The 16132-nt window shown below is 35.1% G+C and overlaps 1 protein-coding gene across 6 annotated transcripts in view; it reads left to right on the top strand.

The window, feature by feature from the left end:
- TM2D1 (TM2 domain containing 1) overlaps positions 1 to 16132 on the top strand; it is a 141545-nt gene that overhangs the window by 42443 nt on the left and 82970 nt on the right. The window contains exons 6-7 of one of the 6 annotated variants that reach the window (XM_082359348.1): positions 9872 to 10001; positions 12263 to 12578. The exons of 2 other annotated variants lie outside the window; for them this stretch is intronic. In XM_082359348.1, the coding sequence (XP_082215474.1) occupies positions 9872 to 9982 (111 nt within the window). In that variant the 3' untranslated portion in view covers positions 9983 to 10001; positions 12263 to 12578. Of the gene's footprint in view, positions 1 to 267; positions 8297 to 9871; positions 10003 to 12262; positions 12579 to 16132 lie in introns of those variants that run through there. 3 more of the 6 variants (XR_014235458.1, XM_082359347.1, XM_082359350.1) reach the window with 3 other exon arrangements.

The following is a 16132-nucleotide window of genomic DNA, read 5'->3' on the forward strand; positions in this document are numbered from 1 at the left end:
ATTTGCATTCTTTATATGGAGAAACTCATCAGTGGATCAGATAGAAAAATGGTATATTGATAGAGTTGCATAAAATGTTAGTTTTTGCCCTTCACTCCTTAATTCATTCATAACATTTCAAATGTGTAAGATATTTGAGTTACTTAAGCCGTCTGACTTCAACAACAAGGCAAAGCCAGTAAATGAGGGATCACATCTGTTGATAAAGTTTAGGTGTTAAAGTAGTTACTGGTAACCATCTTTTTTCCTTTAATTTATTTTTATTAGAGTGATACTTAAATATATACAAACAAAAATACATTTTCCACTAACAAAATCAGAAGTTTATAAATTACAAACAGAACTACAACACTGTTAAAGTTCAAATAAGGTAAGCTCTTTTTTGTGTGGTAAAATAAATATACAATATAAAATTTGCCATTTTAACCTTTTTTTAAGTATACAGTTCATTGGCATTAATTACGTTCAGAATGTTGTGCAACTGTCACCACTACTTCCAAAACTTTTTCATCACCCAAAACAGAAACTCTGTACCCATTAGGCAGTAACTCCCCATTTCGCTCTCCCCCAGTCCCTGGTAACCTCTAATCTACTCTGTCCTGAAGAATTTGCCTACTTTATAGATATTTCATATAGTTGGAATCGTACAATATTTGTCTTTTTATGTCTGGTTTATTTCGCTTTGCATAATGTTTTCAAGGTTCATTGATATTGTGGCATGTTTCAGAATTTCATTCCTTTTTATGGCTGAATAATAATGTTCCATTGTATGTATGTACCACATTTCTTTTATCCATTCATCTGTTGATGGACACTTGGGTTGTTTCCACATTTTGGCTATTGTTAATAATGCTACTATGAATATTTGTGTATAAGTATCTGTTTAAGCCCCTGTTCAATTCTTTGGGGTATGTATCTAGGAGAAGAAAACTTTTGCAGAAAGCTAATTGAAGAAAATATTTTCATGACCTTAGATGGGTTAAGTCTTCTTAACCAAGATCTCAAAAACATAAACCATAAAGAAAAAAAAATCATTGAATTTGATACATTAAAATTAAGAAATTCTTTTCTAAAAAGAAGATCATAGACCAAGTTAACAGTTAATAGACTGAGTTAAAGAGTACTAGCAACAGGAATTGATATGTGGAATATACAAATCAACAAGAAAATGATAGGGAACTTAATAGTTAAATGAGAGCCATAAACTAAAGATGATTCACAAAATCACCCAAATAGCTAATGTGTAAATAAAGAGATACTTCTGGGCACTTAACCCAAAATACTCATACTTCTGTCCACAAGGGGACATTGTACAAATATGTCTCTTGTAGCACTGTTTGTGGTAGCAGGAAGTTGGAATTAACCTAGTTGTGTACACTAATTGGAGAATGGATGCATCTTCTGTAACACTAGGCAGCAATTACAGGCACTTACCTAGATGTACATACAGCTACATGGAAATGTCTTAAAATCTTAGTGTACTGTGAAAATCGTTTGAAATTGAACAAGATCCAAAACAATATCACTTGGATAAATTAAAAATGCATATTTATTCAAAGACCATCACATGTTTTTCAAGAATAAATATGTTTCAAAGTCATATACCAAGTTAAGTAAATGCCCATTATTTGTGTGGGTGCCTGTGGGTGGGTGAGTGGGGTTATGGAGAATTATAGTGGAGATCAAAGATTAAGAACAGGAAAACAGGAAATTTGATGATCACTGCTTAACATTCCTGACTTTAATGTGTACTTCTAAAGTTTTCTGATTTACTCTTCTTGCTGTAGACTTTGCACCTATAGAAAAGCCTACTCCTTTAAGTAAACAATTCAAGATTTTTTGCATTTAGGCTGCAAATAAAATTTCATGGTGAAAACAATCAAAAATGACAGGAAAGGAGAAATTAAATTTCACCCAATTCCTCCAAACCACCGCCAACCATCTTCACAGAACAAGGGTGTGGTAGGACAAAAGATACGTCATATCCCTGGAACCTGTGAATATTATCTTATTTGGAAAAAGGGTCTTTGCAGATGTGATTAAATTAAGTATCTTGATATGAAGAGATTATTCTAGATTATCTGGATGGGCCCTAAATCCAATGACAAGTATCCTTATAGGAGACAAAAGATTAGACACAAACACCTGCACAGAAAAGAAGGTGGTGTGAAGACAAAGGCAGAGATTGGGGTGATGTGGCCACAAGCCAAGCCATGCCAAGGGGCACCTTAGAATGGATTCTCCCCTAGAGTCTCTGTAGGTCATATGGCTGCACTGATAACCTTGATTCTAGACTTCTGGCGTCCAAAACTGTGAGAGTAAATTTCTAGTTTTAATCCACTAAATTTGTGGTAATTTGTTACAGTAGCTGCAGGAAACTAATGTAGACGAATATGAAGTTGTTTTCTTGTGGTTTTAGGGCTTCTCACACAAGAGACATTGACACCCTTTGTACAAAATAGCTTCCCACAGTGTAGTGGCCCTCCTGTTTTCCCTCTTGGAAGACCTGTAGTAACCTTTTGGTCTATTAATTGTTAAGTGGTCTTTCTTTTCCCAATAGATTTCAAAAAATCTGCCCTAGCTTATCAAACAAATACTTCATGCTATAGAATTTGGCTTCAGGCTATTTCGTAGGAGAGAAATAAACACATAATTTTAGGTTTCATACTCTATTGTCAATGAACAAGTGGACATAGGCATGTTTAACTGAGTAAAATATTTCTCAGTATGAGATATTTTTTAAAATTTGTAGTTTTATATTTAACAGTACAATAATATACTTATAATAATTTATATATCGTATATTAACACATATATGTGGAACCTAGAAAAATGGTACAGATGAACCGGTTTGCAGGACAGAAATAGAGACACAGATGCAGAGAACAAACGTATGGACACCAAGGGGGGAAAGTGAGGGGAGTGGGGGTGGTGGTGGGATGAATTGGGAGACTGGGATTGACATGCATACACTGATGTGTATAAAATTGATGACTAATAAGAACCTGCTGTATAAAAAAAAAAAATTCAAAAATAATTTATAATTGGCACTGTATTTTACATAAGTGTATAATTTAGATGCTTAAAAACAGGTTTAATTTTTAATTTTAGTGAGGGAATATGGACTTAAATAATTGAAACCTTTACAGCTGATAGTTTTCTTAAAAATTAAGCAGGGAGAGCAGTTTCTTCTTTGCTGGGATAATTGATAGAAAAGGATGTTGACAATACCTTGTAGAGTTGTTTGCATTTAAATGTCAGTCAAACAAGATATAGAACTTTAAAAGTACCATACAGATTCGTTTATTCTATTCCTCAATTTACGGCTAAGAAAAACGGAGATCCAGAGAGGATTGATCCTACAACTAGTTATTGACAGTTTTCTCTTCAAGATTTCCTTTCTGTCTAATGCTTTATTTACCACACTGACTTAATTTGGTTGTCTTTGGAGCAGGTCTTCAAATTGTTTTAGCAGAGAATAGCAACTAGTGCTATGCTTTGGTGATCTGGCAGTGGTGTGTAGGAGGCATTGAAGACAAGTGCATTATCTGGAGTTTTGGCTATGAGTAACAGAAACCTCAATTTAAATTGACTTTAATAACATGGTAGTTTATTATATTATATACCAAGGATCTGGAGATATGGTAGTTCTAAAATTTGTTAATTTAGAGCTTAAAGACAAAGTGAAAGACCCAAATCCATTATTCCCTCCTTCCCTTCCTTCTCTCCCTCCTTCCCTTCCTTCTCTCCCTCCTTTCTTCCCTTCTTCCTTCCTTCTCTTTGCCATCTTCAGTTCCTTTGGTTAACACCACTTGCTATGTAGTTACTTTCAGAGGCGGAAAAACATCTCTTTTTCTCTCACACATATCTTCTTAAAAGCAGATAAGCCTCCCATTGAACTTGTCTCATAGATTATTATCTCATTGGTGATTGATTACATGCCCAGGCTGAACCAAACCCGTGGAAAGAGGATGGAATTATCACCATAGAACTAGTTGTTGAGGAACTAGAATTACATAGTTTGAGGGGAAAGAAATGCTGTAATAAGATTGCTAAATTAGATACAAAATTGGATCATGTATTAATAAGTAATTAAACTATAATCTTTGGAGCTATCTTCTCTACAGGACAGGGGAAACAAAAGACCAAAACAACACCGTATCATTTTTCTATATGTTAACTGGTAATGTAACAAGATTGTAAATCATCTGGGCCCTAATCAATTTTTAGTTAAATAGTTCTATTTCCTGAGAGAGTCAAATGAGCTGCAGGTGGGCTTATTAGAAATGCATGATATTAAAAGGCCATCCAATCTTATATCTTCCTTATTTCCAACTTCTGAATACTTTTTTTTTCAACAGGGATAAGTGAGATTGTCAGAGGAGATGGCATAGGAAGAAAAAAATAATAGGACAAAAGGCCCAGTTCCAATCTATGCACATATTCCAAATTCAGCAACTTTTTACCATATGACTTGCAAATTCGGCAAGTTTTTACCATATGACTTAACCTACTTCTACTGGCTGGGCTTTCCTTTTTCTTTGTTTCCTTTATATCATCTCAAAACATGAAATTCTAGTCACCCATTCTTTTCTTTCTTTGCTTAATACTCATAGTAGTTTCCTCTGTGACCTTACCATTAAAAAGGTTTTAATTTATACTTAAATTCATAAATAACATTCATAAATGTCAAGACAAAGCAATTTGATCTTTGGAGGAAATCCCCAAGTACGTGACAGCACCTAGCATGGTATATAGAACATAAATGCTTTGTAAGTGTTATTTGAATATTAACATTTATAGTTCACTAGAATAAACTCCCTGTTGTTAGATTGTATCTTATTCACTGTTCTGTGTATAATGCCTAGCACAGTGCCTGGACTGTAGGAATTAAGTATTTGTTGAATAGTTTTTAAAACCAAATTTATTTTTAAAATAAAGAATGCGCTACAGCAGTGTTCTTCAAACTCTGGTTGCATAACCCCTAAAAGAAATTTTTTTTAATCCCTACCCTTTGCATGTTTTAAGTTGACATTTAAGTTTTGTCCTAAGTTTAAATAGTTGCAAAGGATATAATTTCTAGTTTGCAAATATTGACATATTTAAATAAAACTGTTACCTCAATTTTAAAATGTATCCAACAGACTATAAATACCATAGAATTTAAAATATCATTGACTTTAAAAAGACATGAATGAACCCTTCACTATTATAATTTTTACATTGTTTCTTTTTCTCCTTTAATTTTTATTTCTATTCCCATTCTCCAACAGAATTTTACCCCAATATGGTTTTTTTAATCTTTTTTTAAAAATTGAATTTAATTTATATTTGGCTGTGTTGGGTCTTTGTTGCTGCACGCGGGCTTTCTCTAGTTGCGGTGAGCAGGGACTACTCTTCATTGTGGTGCACGGGCTTCTCATTGCGGTGGCTTCTCTTGTTGCAGAGCACAGGCTCTAGGTGCACGGGCTTCAGTAGTTGTGGCACGAGGGCTCAGTAGTTGTGGCTTGCAGGCTTAGTTGCTCTGTGCCATGTGAGATCCTCCCGGACCAGGGCTTGAACCCATGTCCCCTGCATTGGCAGATGGATTCCTAACCACTGCACCACCAGAGAAGTACCCCCAATATGGTTTTTTTTTTTTTTTTTGGTTCTTCATTGTTCTACTCAGTATATTATACACTTTAAATTTTAGTTTTCTTAGTATTGCCTCTACTGAAATTTTCACAAACTCATACAAAATATAAATTTCCTTAAAATCATCTATTTTTATCATTAAAATAACCTCTCTACAATGTCTTGAGATGTTCAATACCATGAGAGTTGCTAAACCAAGAGCAAAGAATCAAATAACCTCTCTTCTATTAGAATGCAACATGGCCGGTCAACTGGTTTTCTATGTCAGGTCTTCTTTAGAAAAAAAAAATGATGAATATTAGCTTATTTTAAATATAATTTCAGGGCATAGTTTTGCTACACATTATTCTATTCAAGTTGAATAAAGAAGAAACTTTAAATAGGAGCAACTCAGATTTTAAACAATGTGCATTCATTACATACAAATTGGAAATATATTTATAAATATATGTATATTTTTTAACATCTTTACTGGAGTATAATTGCTTTACAATGGTGTGTTAGTTTCTGCTTTATAACAAAGTGAATCAGTTATACATATACATATGTCCCCATATCTCTTCCCCCTTGCGTCTCCCTCCCTCCCACCCTCCCTACCCCCAATATGTTTTTATGCTTGAAAATCTTCTACTGATCATATCATTCATTAAAATATTAAAAATTTTTCTGTGATTTCTGGATTGAGTTGTCATTATAATTACTGATATACAGTTGATCAAAATAGCATAAACATGTTACAAATATTAGCAAATTATTTTTAAGCTAAAAAGAGTAAAATTTTACTAGGACTGCATCTTTTTTTTTTTTTTTAAACATCTTTATTGAAGTATAATTGCTTTACAATGGTGTGTTAGTTTCTGCTTTATAACAAAGTGAATCAGTTATACCTATACATATGTTTCCATATCTCTTCCCTCTTGCATCTCCCTCCCTCCCACCCTCCCTATCCCACCCCTCTAGGTGGTCACAAAGCACCGAGCTGATCTCCCTGGGCTATGCGACTGCTTCCCACTAGCTACCTATTTTACATTTGGTAGTGTATATATGTCCATGACACTCTCTCACCCTGTCACATCTCACCCCTCCCCCTCCCCATATCCTCAAGTCCATTCTCTAGTAGGTCTGTGTCTTTATTCCCATCTTGCCACTAGGTTCTTCATGGCCTTTTTTTTTTTTTTCCTTAGATTCCATATATATGTGTTAGCATACAGTATTTGTTTTTCTCTTTCTGACTTACTTCACTCTGTATGACAGACTATAGGTCCATCCACCTCACTACAAATAACTCAATTTTGTTTCTTTTTATGGCTGAGTAATATTCCATTGTGTATATGTGCCACATCTTCTTTATCCATTCATCTGATGATGGACACTTAAGTTGCTTCCATGTCCTGGCTATTGTAAATAGAGCTGCAATGAACATTTTGGTACATGACTCTTTTTGAATGATGGTTTTCTCAGGGTATATGCCCAGTAGTGGGATTGCTGGGTCGTATGGTAGTTCTATTTTTAGTTTTTTAAGGAACCTCCATACTGTTCTCCATAGTGGCTGTATCAATTTACATTCCCACCAACAGTACAAGAGGGTTCCCTTTTCTCCACACCCTCTCCAGCATTTATTGTTTCTAGATTTTTTGATGATGGCCATTCTGACCGGTGTGAGATGATACCTCATTGTAGTTTTGATTTGCATTTCTCTAATGATTAATGATGTTGAGCATTCTTTCATGTGTTTGTTGGCAATCTGTATATCTTCTTTGGAGAAATGTCTATTTAGGTCTTCTGCCCACTTTTGGATTGGGTTGTTTGTTTTTTTGTTATTGAGCTGCATGAGCTGCTTATAAATCTTGGAGATTAATCCTTTGTCAGTTGCTTCATTTGCAAATATTTTCTGCCATTCTGAGGGTTGTCTTTTGGTCTTGTTTATGGTTTCCTTTGCTGTGCAAAAGCTTTTAAGTTTCATTAGGTCCCATTTGTTTATTTTTGTTTTTATTTCATTTCTTTAGGAGGTGAGTCAAAAAGGATCTTGCTGTGATTTATGTCAGAGTATCCTGCCTATGTTTTTCCTCTAAGTGTTTTATAGTGTCTGGCCTTACATTTAGGTCTTTAATCCATTTTGAGTTTATTTTTGTATACAGTGTTAGGGAGTGTTCTAATTTCATTCTTTTACTTGTAGCTTTCCAGTTTTCCCAGCACCACTGATTGAAGAGGCTGTCTTTTCTCCACTGTATATTCTTGCCTCCTTTATCAAAGATAAGGTGACCATATGTGCATGGGTTTATCTCTGGGCTTTCTATCCTGATCCATTGATCTATATTTCTGTTTTTGTGCCAGTACCAAACTGTCTTGATTACTGTAGCTTTGTAATATAGTCTGAAGTCAGGGAGCCTGATTCCTCCAGCTCCATTTTTCGTTCTCAAGATTACTTTGGCTATTCGGGGTCTTTTGTGTCTCCATACAAATTGTGAAATTTTTTGTTCTAGTTCTGTGAAAAATGCCATTGGTAGTTTGATAGGGATTGCATTGAATCTGTAGATTGCTTTGGGTAGTATAGTCATTTTCACAATGTTGATTCTTCCAATCCAAGAACATGGTATATCTCTCCATCTATTTGTATCATCTTTAATTTCTTTCATCAGTGTCCTATAATTTTCTGCATACAGGTCTTTTGTCTCCTTAGGTAGGTTTATTCCTAGATATTTTATTCTTTTTGTTGCAGTGGTAAACGGGAGTGTTTTCTTAATTTCACTTTCAGATTTTTCATCCTTAGTATATAGGAATGCAAGAGATTTCTGTGCATTAATTTTGTATCCTGCTACTTTACCAAATTCATTGATTAGCTCTAGTAGTTTTCTGGTAGCATCTTTAGGATTCTCTATGTATAGTATCATGTCATCTGCAAACAGTGACAGCTTTACTTCTTCTTTTCCGGTTTGGATTCCTTTTATTTCTTTTTCTTCTCTGATTGCTGTGGCTAACACTTCCAAAACTATGTTGAATAATAGTGGTAAGAGTGGGCAACCTTGTCTTGTTTCTGACCTTAGTGGAAATGGTTTCAGTTTTTCACCATTGAGGACAATGTTGGCTGTGGGTTTGTCATATATGGCCTTTATTATGTTGAGGAAAGTTCCCTGTATGCCTACTTTCTGCAGGGCTTAGGACTGCATCTTTTGAACAAGATGTGACAGAGCATATTTTTGGACTCTTGATTAAAAGAGATTTCCTGAAATCCAATATTTTGAATTATCCCCTTCTTTGACACATCAGAGACTTTTATACCTCATGGCAATGTGCCATCATAAGATTCAGGGTGTGCCTTACTGTAGGTATGCTTTACTGTTGTCAAGTTGGAGAAAGGACCACAGTGAAAGCAAAGAAATGGGCAAGGGACCTAGCATGCTGCTTTTAAGCCTAGTGTGGCATCAGGTGGATCAGTTTTACAAAGAGTATTTACTTGAATTAAGGATATCAAAATGAATTCCCTTGAAACTATCTGGGTCTACATATACCTTAGTAAATCCTTGTGTACCCCTAAGGCTACAGTGTGAAGATTATTATCTTAAAGGATAATAGAGAGATCATGTTAAGTGAATTGTCACAAATGTGATTAAATGGACAAGATTATTGTGATTAGCATGGATGAGCTTTTTTTTTTTTTTTTAAATCTCTTCCTTTTCCATTCCATGTGGTTCTGGTAGGATTGTCAGTCATCCTGTCTCATCTCCCAGAGGGATCCTGGCCTGGCCAATATTAATCGTATTACCTTGGATTCAGTAATTTGTTCTGCAACAGGTGTAACAACCAAGCAGATCAATGAAAGTTCTTCCCTGAAATTGGTATATAAACACTGAGGAAGAAAATTTAACTTTCTTTCTGTTGGGAGCTGCTGAGCTGCAAAGATGTGTATCTGGAACTGTTGGCAACCAATTGAGAGTGCCTGTCTGCAGAAAGAAGGCAGGCAGAGCTACATGAAGAGGCAGGGATGCCAAACCAAGGGCCTTGTGGGGCATGGGGCTTCAGTCGTTGAGGCCCTTAGTTCCTGCAGCTCTCTTGATTCTGTGAGCTTCCCCAGTGTGCTTTGCAGCTACATGAGCCACAATTACTTTTTTTTGCTTGAGTTAGAGTTGTATTTCTGGTGCTACTGAAATAATTGTATTAACACCTAAGAAAAGTAAACTCAAAGTATTTTTAAAGTATCTTTTGTAAAATGGGTAATTTGGAAAATTTTCTCTTCTAGATTGTTGGACCTTCAGATGGAAGTAGTTACATTATAGATTATTATGGAACCAGACTTACAAGACTGAGTATTACCAATGAGACATTTAGAAAAACGCAGTTATATCCATGAATATTGTGTAAAAGAAACAGTAAGTGATATGTATATGTAATCTTAATTATAGTATATTATCTGTATAAAATTATGAGAATTTGAGAACCAGGGGAAATTTAAGAGATCATCTAGTATTGTAAACCTGTCTTTTTGCTTATCAGGAAGGCAGGTCTCTAATCTTTTTTCATTTTTTAAAATTTTTATTGGAGTATAGTTGCTTTACAATGTTGTGTTAGTTTCTACTGTACAACAAAGTGAATCAGCTATACATATACATATATCCCCTCTTTTTTGGATTTCCTTCCCATTTAGGTCACCACAGAGCATTGGGTAGAGTTCCCTGTGCTGCACAATAGGTTCTCATTAGTTGTCTATTTTATACATAGTATCAGTAGTGTATATATGTCGATCCCAATCTCCCAATTCATCGCACCCCCCCCTTCCCCCTTGGTATCCATACGTTTGTTCTCTATGTCTCTGTCTCTATTTCTGCTTAGCAAATAAGATCATCTATACCATTTTTCTAGATTCCACATATATGCGTTAATATACGATATTTGTTTTTCTCTGTCTGACTTGCTTCACTCTGTATGACAGTCTATAGGTCCATCCATGTCTTGCAGGTCTCTAATCTTTTTTTTTTTTTTAACAAACATTTTATTTTATTTTATTTATTTATTTATTTATTTATTTACTTATTTATGTATGGCTGTGCTGGGTCTTCGTCTCTGTGCGAGGGCTTTCTCTAGTTGCGGTGAGTGGGGGCCACTCCTCATCGTGGTGTGCGGGCCTCTCACTGCCGCGGCCTCTCTTGTTGTGGAGCACAGGCTCCAGATGCGCAGGCTCAGTAATTGTGGCTCACGGGCCTAGTTGCTCCGCGGCATGTGGGATCTTCCCAGACCAGGGCTCGAACCCGTGTCCCCTGCATTAGCAGGCAGACTCTCAACCACTGCGCCACCAGGGAAGCCCATCTAATCTTTTATAAAGCATTTTTGTATATGCTCATTGCTCCTGCAGTTCTCAATTCAGACTGTTTCTTTGCAGTGAATATAGTTAAAGGACAAGGTTCACAAGAAAAAAATAACATCAAAGCAAAAAGATATCCCATAGTTTTATATAATGGTTATGATGAAAGTATGTGTTATAGATGATAAAGCATATCTTTTCTACTGTCCATCCTTCTTAGGGTCAGTATGATCCTTAAACCTCCTTCTTCTCTTTTCCTAAACCTGAAAGTTGATAGAGTTTCAACCCTGAACTACTATAAGTACTTATTTTAACCTGAAGTTTGGCCCTGCCCACGAGAATTATTAATTGGCTTTAGAACTGTCTAGCAGCTTTCAGGGAAGGCAGAGAGAAACATAGGCTGAATGTTTTGGCCACAGTCATAATCCTAGGATTTTTAGTTGACTCTATCTCAGAGAGTGCTTCTAGAGTCCAGAAAGGGACTAGACATTCATTTTCTATGTTTAATGTATAAATAGGATATGAAGTATAATTTTGCCCTTAGGGTAGATTTTTTTTCTTTTCTCACAGTAAAATTATGGGATATGCTTTATAGTTATTGCCATGAGAGTTGAATGCTGACAGGTCCTTCCTGTTAAGATCTGAGGAATTTATTCAACTCATTGTCCAAAAAGTTTTTCAGATCTTTTCTTACAAACTATAAGAGTCTCTGTGTTTAAAATTGAAATGAAGCATAGAGATCCATCTGCCTCTTCTTACTAGGGAAGAAATTAAGACCTAAGGAAGTTGAGACTAAGGTACACAATTAATCAGTGCAAAACTGAATCTAGAACCTAGGTCTTCTGTGCATTCCACTGGTTGTTCTCTTCTACCCACCCCCGCCCCGCCCCACTAACTGCTTTGTTTTTTATCAAGTATCTTCATTTTGGAAATTGTTACTGCTACTTTATGAGAAGGGTTGTGTAGTTTTACATAACCTTATTTTCACACTGTAAATTGTTGTTTCTCTTTTTAAAGTATATAGGTTGTTTTAAAACTATAATGTATAAATAATAAGCAAATGTAATTTTAAAAACAATATCTGTAGCCTATTATATAAACATTTAATTAGGATTCCAGACTCAAATTTAAAATTTAAAACTAGAAGGGCCCATTGAGAAGGCGTATCTCTGCATTGTCATTCATATAATCTCCTACAATACATACAGAAGTGCTCCCAGTGTAAGAAAAAAATGTCTTGAATAAATGAGGCATTAATATGTGCATCTATAAAAACCTCATTGAATTCTTTTAAAAGATTGTGTTTTAACATATTTCTTTTTTCTGTTTTAGGATTTGGGCCTCCTTGATTTTAATAGAGAACTCTCAGTGTGTAGATTTCCAGATTTTCCTTTTTCCATCTTCACATACCACTTTATGGATTCTGTTTAATTTTTTGTTGTTGCTGATGTTTTTGTTTTGTTGTCTTAGTTAAAAACATATTATTCTGAGATTTATTTAATAGAACTTTGAGATTTATATAATAGAGTCTTTCTTAGGCTACTGTCTCTGTGAGATAGCTTATTACTGTGATATTAATGTGTTTTCCAAAGGCAAGTTGCCACTTGTCCTTTTCGCTTCTGAAAAATAAAAGTATGACTTATTCACATTTTTAGTGCTTTATTATTAAGAAAACCGTCTTAAATGTTGAATGTTGCTGTCTTCTGCATTTTGGTCCTTCAAAGCAGTTAATCCATGGTGCGAACAAATACCATCTATATTGCCTGGGGCTGCAGTCTTGTATATGACAACCCACCTGTTTTTTGGAGCTTTCAGATCTGTCTTTGCCTTGGTATCCAGGGAGCTAAAGATCATCAGGGAGCCTGAAACCTTGAGGCAACGCAGATACTCTTGGCATTGATTCAGGGCTCTGAAGTGTGAACTTTCTCCTTTTTGCTTTGGGAGTGATGCACTAGCTTTTGGTGGACCAGGTGCTGACTCATCTAGCTCAGTGCAGTTATATTTGAAGCTGGATGGACAAGGTGGGAACACCAACCAGATGATTAATGTCTTCCATCTGTTAGCACTGCCTGGCAGATGCCGGCACAAGTGTCTTAAGTGATGCACCAGTGTCTGGAGGAAGCAGCACTTGTACGTTAGCACTAGTTTTTCTTGCCATGTTTAGAAGGGTTTTAAGAAGATGGAAATACATGAAATGTTATGTCCCTAAAATACTGTCATACTCTTACTTTAGTAACAGGCATACCAATTTCAAAATTACTGGGATCTGGGCTTTTCAAAAGTAAAAACCATAATTTTTCACCACTCATTTCACTCAGAAATATACAGTATAGTACAGTTAGCTTCATAGTATGTTAGTCATTCAGTAACAGCTTCTCCAGTTGATGGGAGATTATTAAGTATTGATATAAGAAGTGAATTTGGATTGATTCCTAATATACACCAGGAAGGGTCTCTGATTTGTTCATTAATGAAAATGCTGAGTGTCTATCATTTGGGAGGCACTGTTCTAGGTTCTAGGATGCAGCAGTGGACAAAACACTAACACCTCTGTCCTTAAGGAGCTTATATTTCCTTAGGATCCACTTTTTCACAGTGATATTTTTGGCCTCAGTTAAGCTAGATGCCCGTTTTCTAGTATACCCTAGTTCATTTTGGTTGCCGACAGTGCTTTGAAGTTTACTTCAGGATCACCTAAGCTCAGATTTAAAAGTCTTTAAGGTTCCACAGCTATGTAACTTCAGTTACATGAGAAATACCTGCAGTCATATCTTGAAACGAATCTTGCTTCCTATGTAATTGTTACAGTTACCTTGACCAGGTGGGAAGTCTGTTTCCAAGCAGGTGCTTCTCAAAAGTATTTATTCAAATAAGCTGTACTCTGAAAGAGTTGTTGGTAAAATCTAGAAATAAAGTCCGTTCACAGTACACTCTTAAACCTTTAGACTTAATTTTCACTATAATTTCCTAAATTCCTAAAAACGCTTTCGTTTTTCCAATTTGTGTAATTCCCTGTTGCCTAATACATGTAATTCTTTTACAGATGGTTTTTCTGTGTCTTATTATTTATTTGTTAGGGGAATGCACTTAAAGCATGTGAATACAGTTTTGTTTTTTTGTTTGTTTGTTTTTAGTTTCATGGAGCACTATATTATTATGGCTATTTGTTAGTAGTGTGTGTAGGAATTGTATGTTAAGGCCTCTGTATGAGATGTTTTATATGATAACCCTGATTTTAGAACAGTGGCCAAAATTGTAAAATGGATTAGCTCAGTCATTCCTGGGATTACTCCTAAACCCTCTAGAGTAAAATGGAAAGGATTCTTTCAATTCTATAGAAACAGTTAGTGTTCTACAGAAGCATTTATAAATGGTACTACTTTAGCCTGAAAGGATTAATACAATTTCCAGAAGTACCTCTTTACCCAGGACGATTTCTTACCTCCACTGTATTAAACTAAAGGACCTCTTTAAAATGTCAGAGATTCTGTTATGTCTACGGCCAGCATTTGTTCATGGGACCACTAGGACTCTAAGAAATATTAGTTTGGGGGTATGTTTTGTTTTTGTTTTGTTTTACAAAAACTTTCTGTGTCTTTTTCCCTTATTTTAACCTAGATGCTTAAGGCTAAGTTAAGTATTATTATACTGATGGGTAGCTAGGAAGCTAAAATAGATAGAAACTAGCAAAAAAGAAAGGTTAGTTCTTAAAAAGTGCAAGTCTAAGATGTTGGTTCCTCTTTCTCATTCAAATACCTTAAATGTAGATATTCCCCAGGGTTCTGGCACCTTCCTTCTTCCTTTCTCTCATTAATTCAGCATCCATTTTGCTTTTTTCTGTTTACAAAATTAATACAAGCTTAATGCATAAATTTTTGGGAAACACCAAAAAGTACAAAGAAAAAAAATTTATTCCACAGCTCTAAGATAACAATGTTAATATTTTAATGTATGTCCTAGTAGTTTTTCCATGCATGTATTTTCATTTTTCTTCACAAAAATGATATATTCTCCATACTGTTTTGTAGCCTGCTTCTTCACATTGTAAATATTTTTCTATTTCAATAATCTTACAAAATTATTTTTAATGGCTGCTGAGTATTCCATGTCTGTATCATCATTTATGTAATGATAAATAATGTTATGTGCTATTTAACTTATTTTAATAAATGAACAATGTACATTTCTGATTTTTTTCTCTAGAATTGTCATTCTTAGTCAAAAAGTAATCATATATTAAAGTTTTTGATACATACATACAGTCTTAGTTAACCAGGGTAATAGAGAAAGAATGAAATATAATAGCCCAAAACCAAACAAAACCACAGTCAACTCTTAATTATTCCAGTGCAGATTAACTGCAGATAAAATGCTGCAGGGACCTGCAACTACCCCTTGCTCTGCAGTTAGACCACTGCTTACCAATGCTGTTTCCTGCTCCTCACATCCCACAGGCTGGAGAAGAAAAACCAAACTTTGACAACAGGATAGCTGCTAGAGAAAGGATGCTGGCTGTGGGTATTGGAGAATGATAGCGTATCTGTTAATTTGCACAGAGTGTCAAATAGTTGAATTATCTAACTGCCGTCTTCTAGATGAGAGGAGGAGTGCTTTAAGGAGTACATAGGAAGCTCATTCATAATGGTATTTATTCTGAGCTGCTGAGAGGGAAAGAGGGAGGTAAATTTGGAAAATTAGAAAAGTTGCTGATTAGAAATGAATAAAAATTCTACACAGCACTGAGTACCCAATGGAGTCCTGGAATAGTACATTTGTAGTTGAGTTAATCATCATGGTACTCATTCCCATATCTTTTAAAATAGAGCCTGATATCTTAATTCTTAGTAAATGTAGCAGTGCTCTTAAAGCTAGTCATTGTCTGATGAAGAAACATTGGTATTTACTATCTTAGAAAATAGATTTTTAAAGAAAAAATATTTATTAAAATATTAAGGCTTAAAATCTTAAATTTTCTAGATTTGAACTTGTTAAAATTTCCTTTTACTGCTCTTCATATACACGATGTTAAGCTCTATAGAGTCTTCCTAAAAAATCACTATCATTATCCCCACTTTACAGATAAGTAAATTGAGTCCCACAAAGATTGAGTCACTTGCCCAAAGGTCATGAAATAAGTGGTGAAGCTAGGATTTAAACCCAGGTCTATTAACTGCTATACTCCTGCATTGTGATAGTTAGAAT

This window comes from Balaenoptera borealis, assembly GCF_965194805.1.
Source record: "Balaenoptera borealis genome assembly, chromosome: 1".
NCBI classification, from domain to species: domain Eukaryota; kingdom Metazoa; phylum Chordata; class Mammalia; order Artiodactyla; family Balaenopteridae; genus Balaenoptera; species Balaenoptera borealis.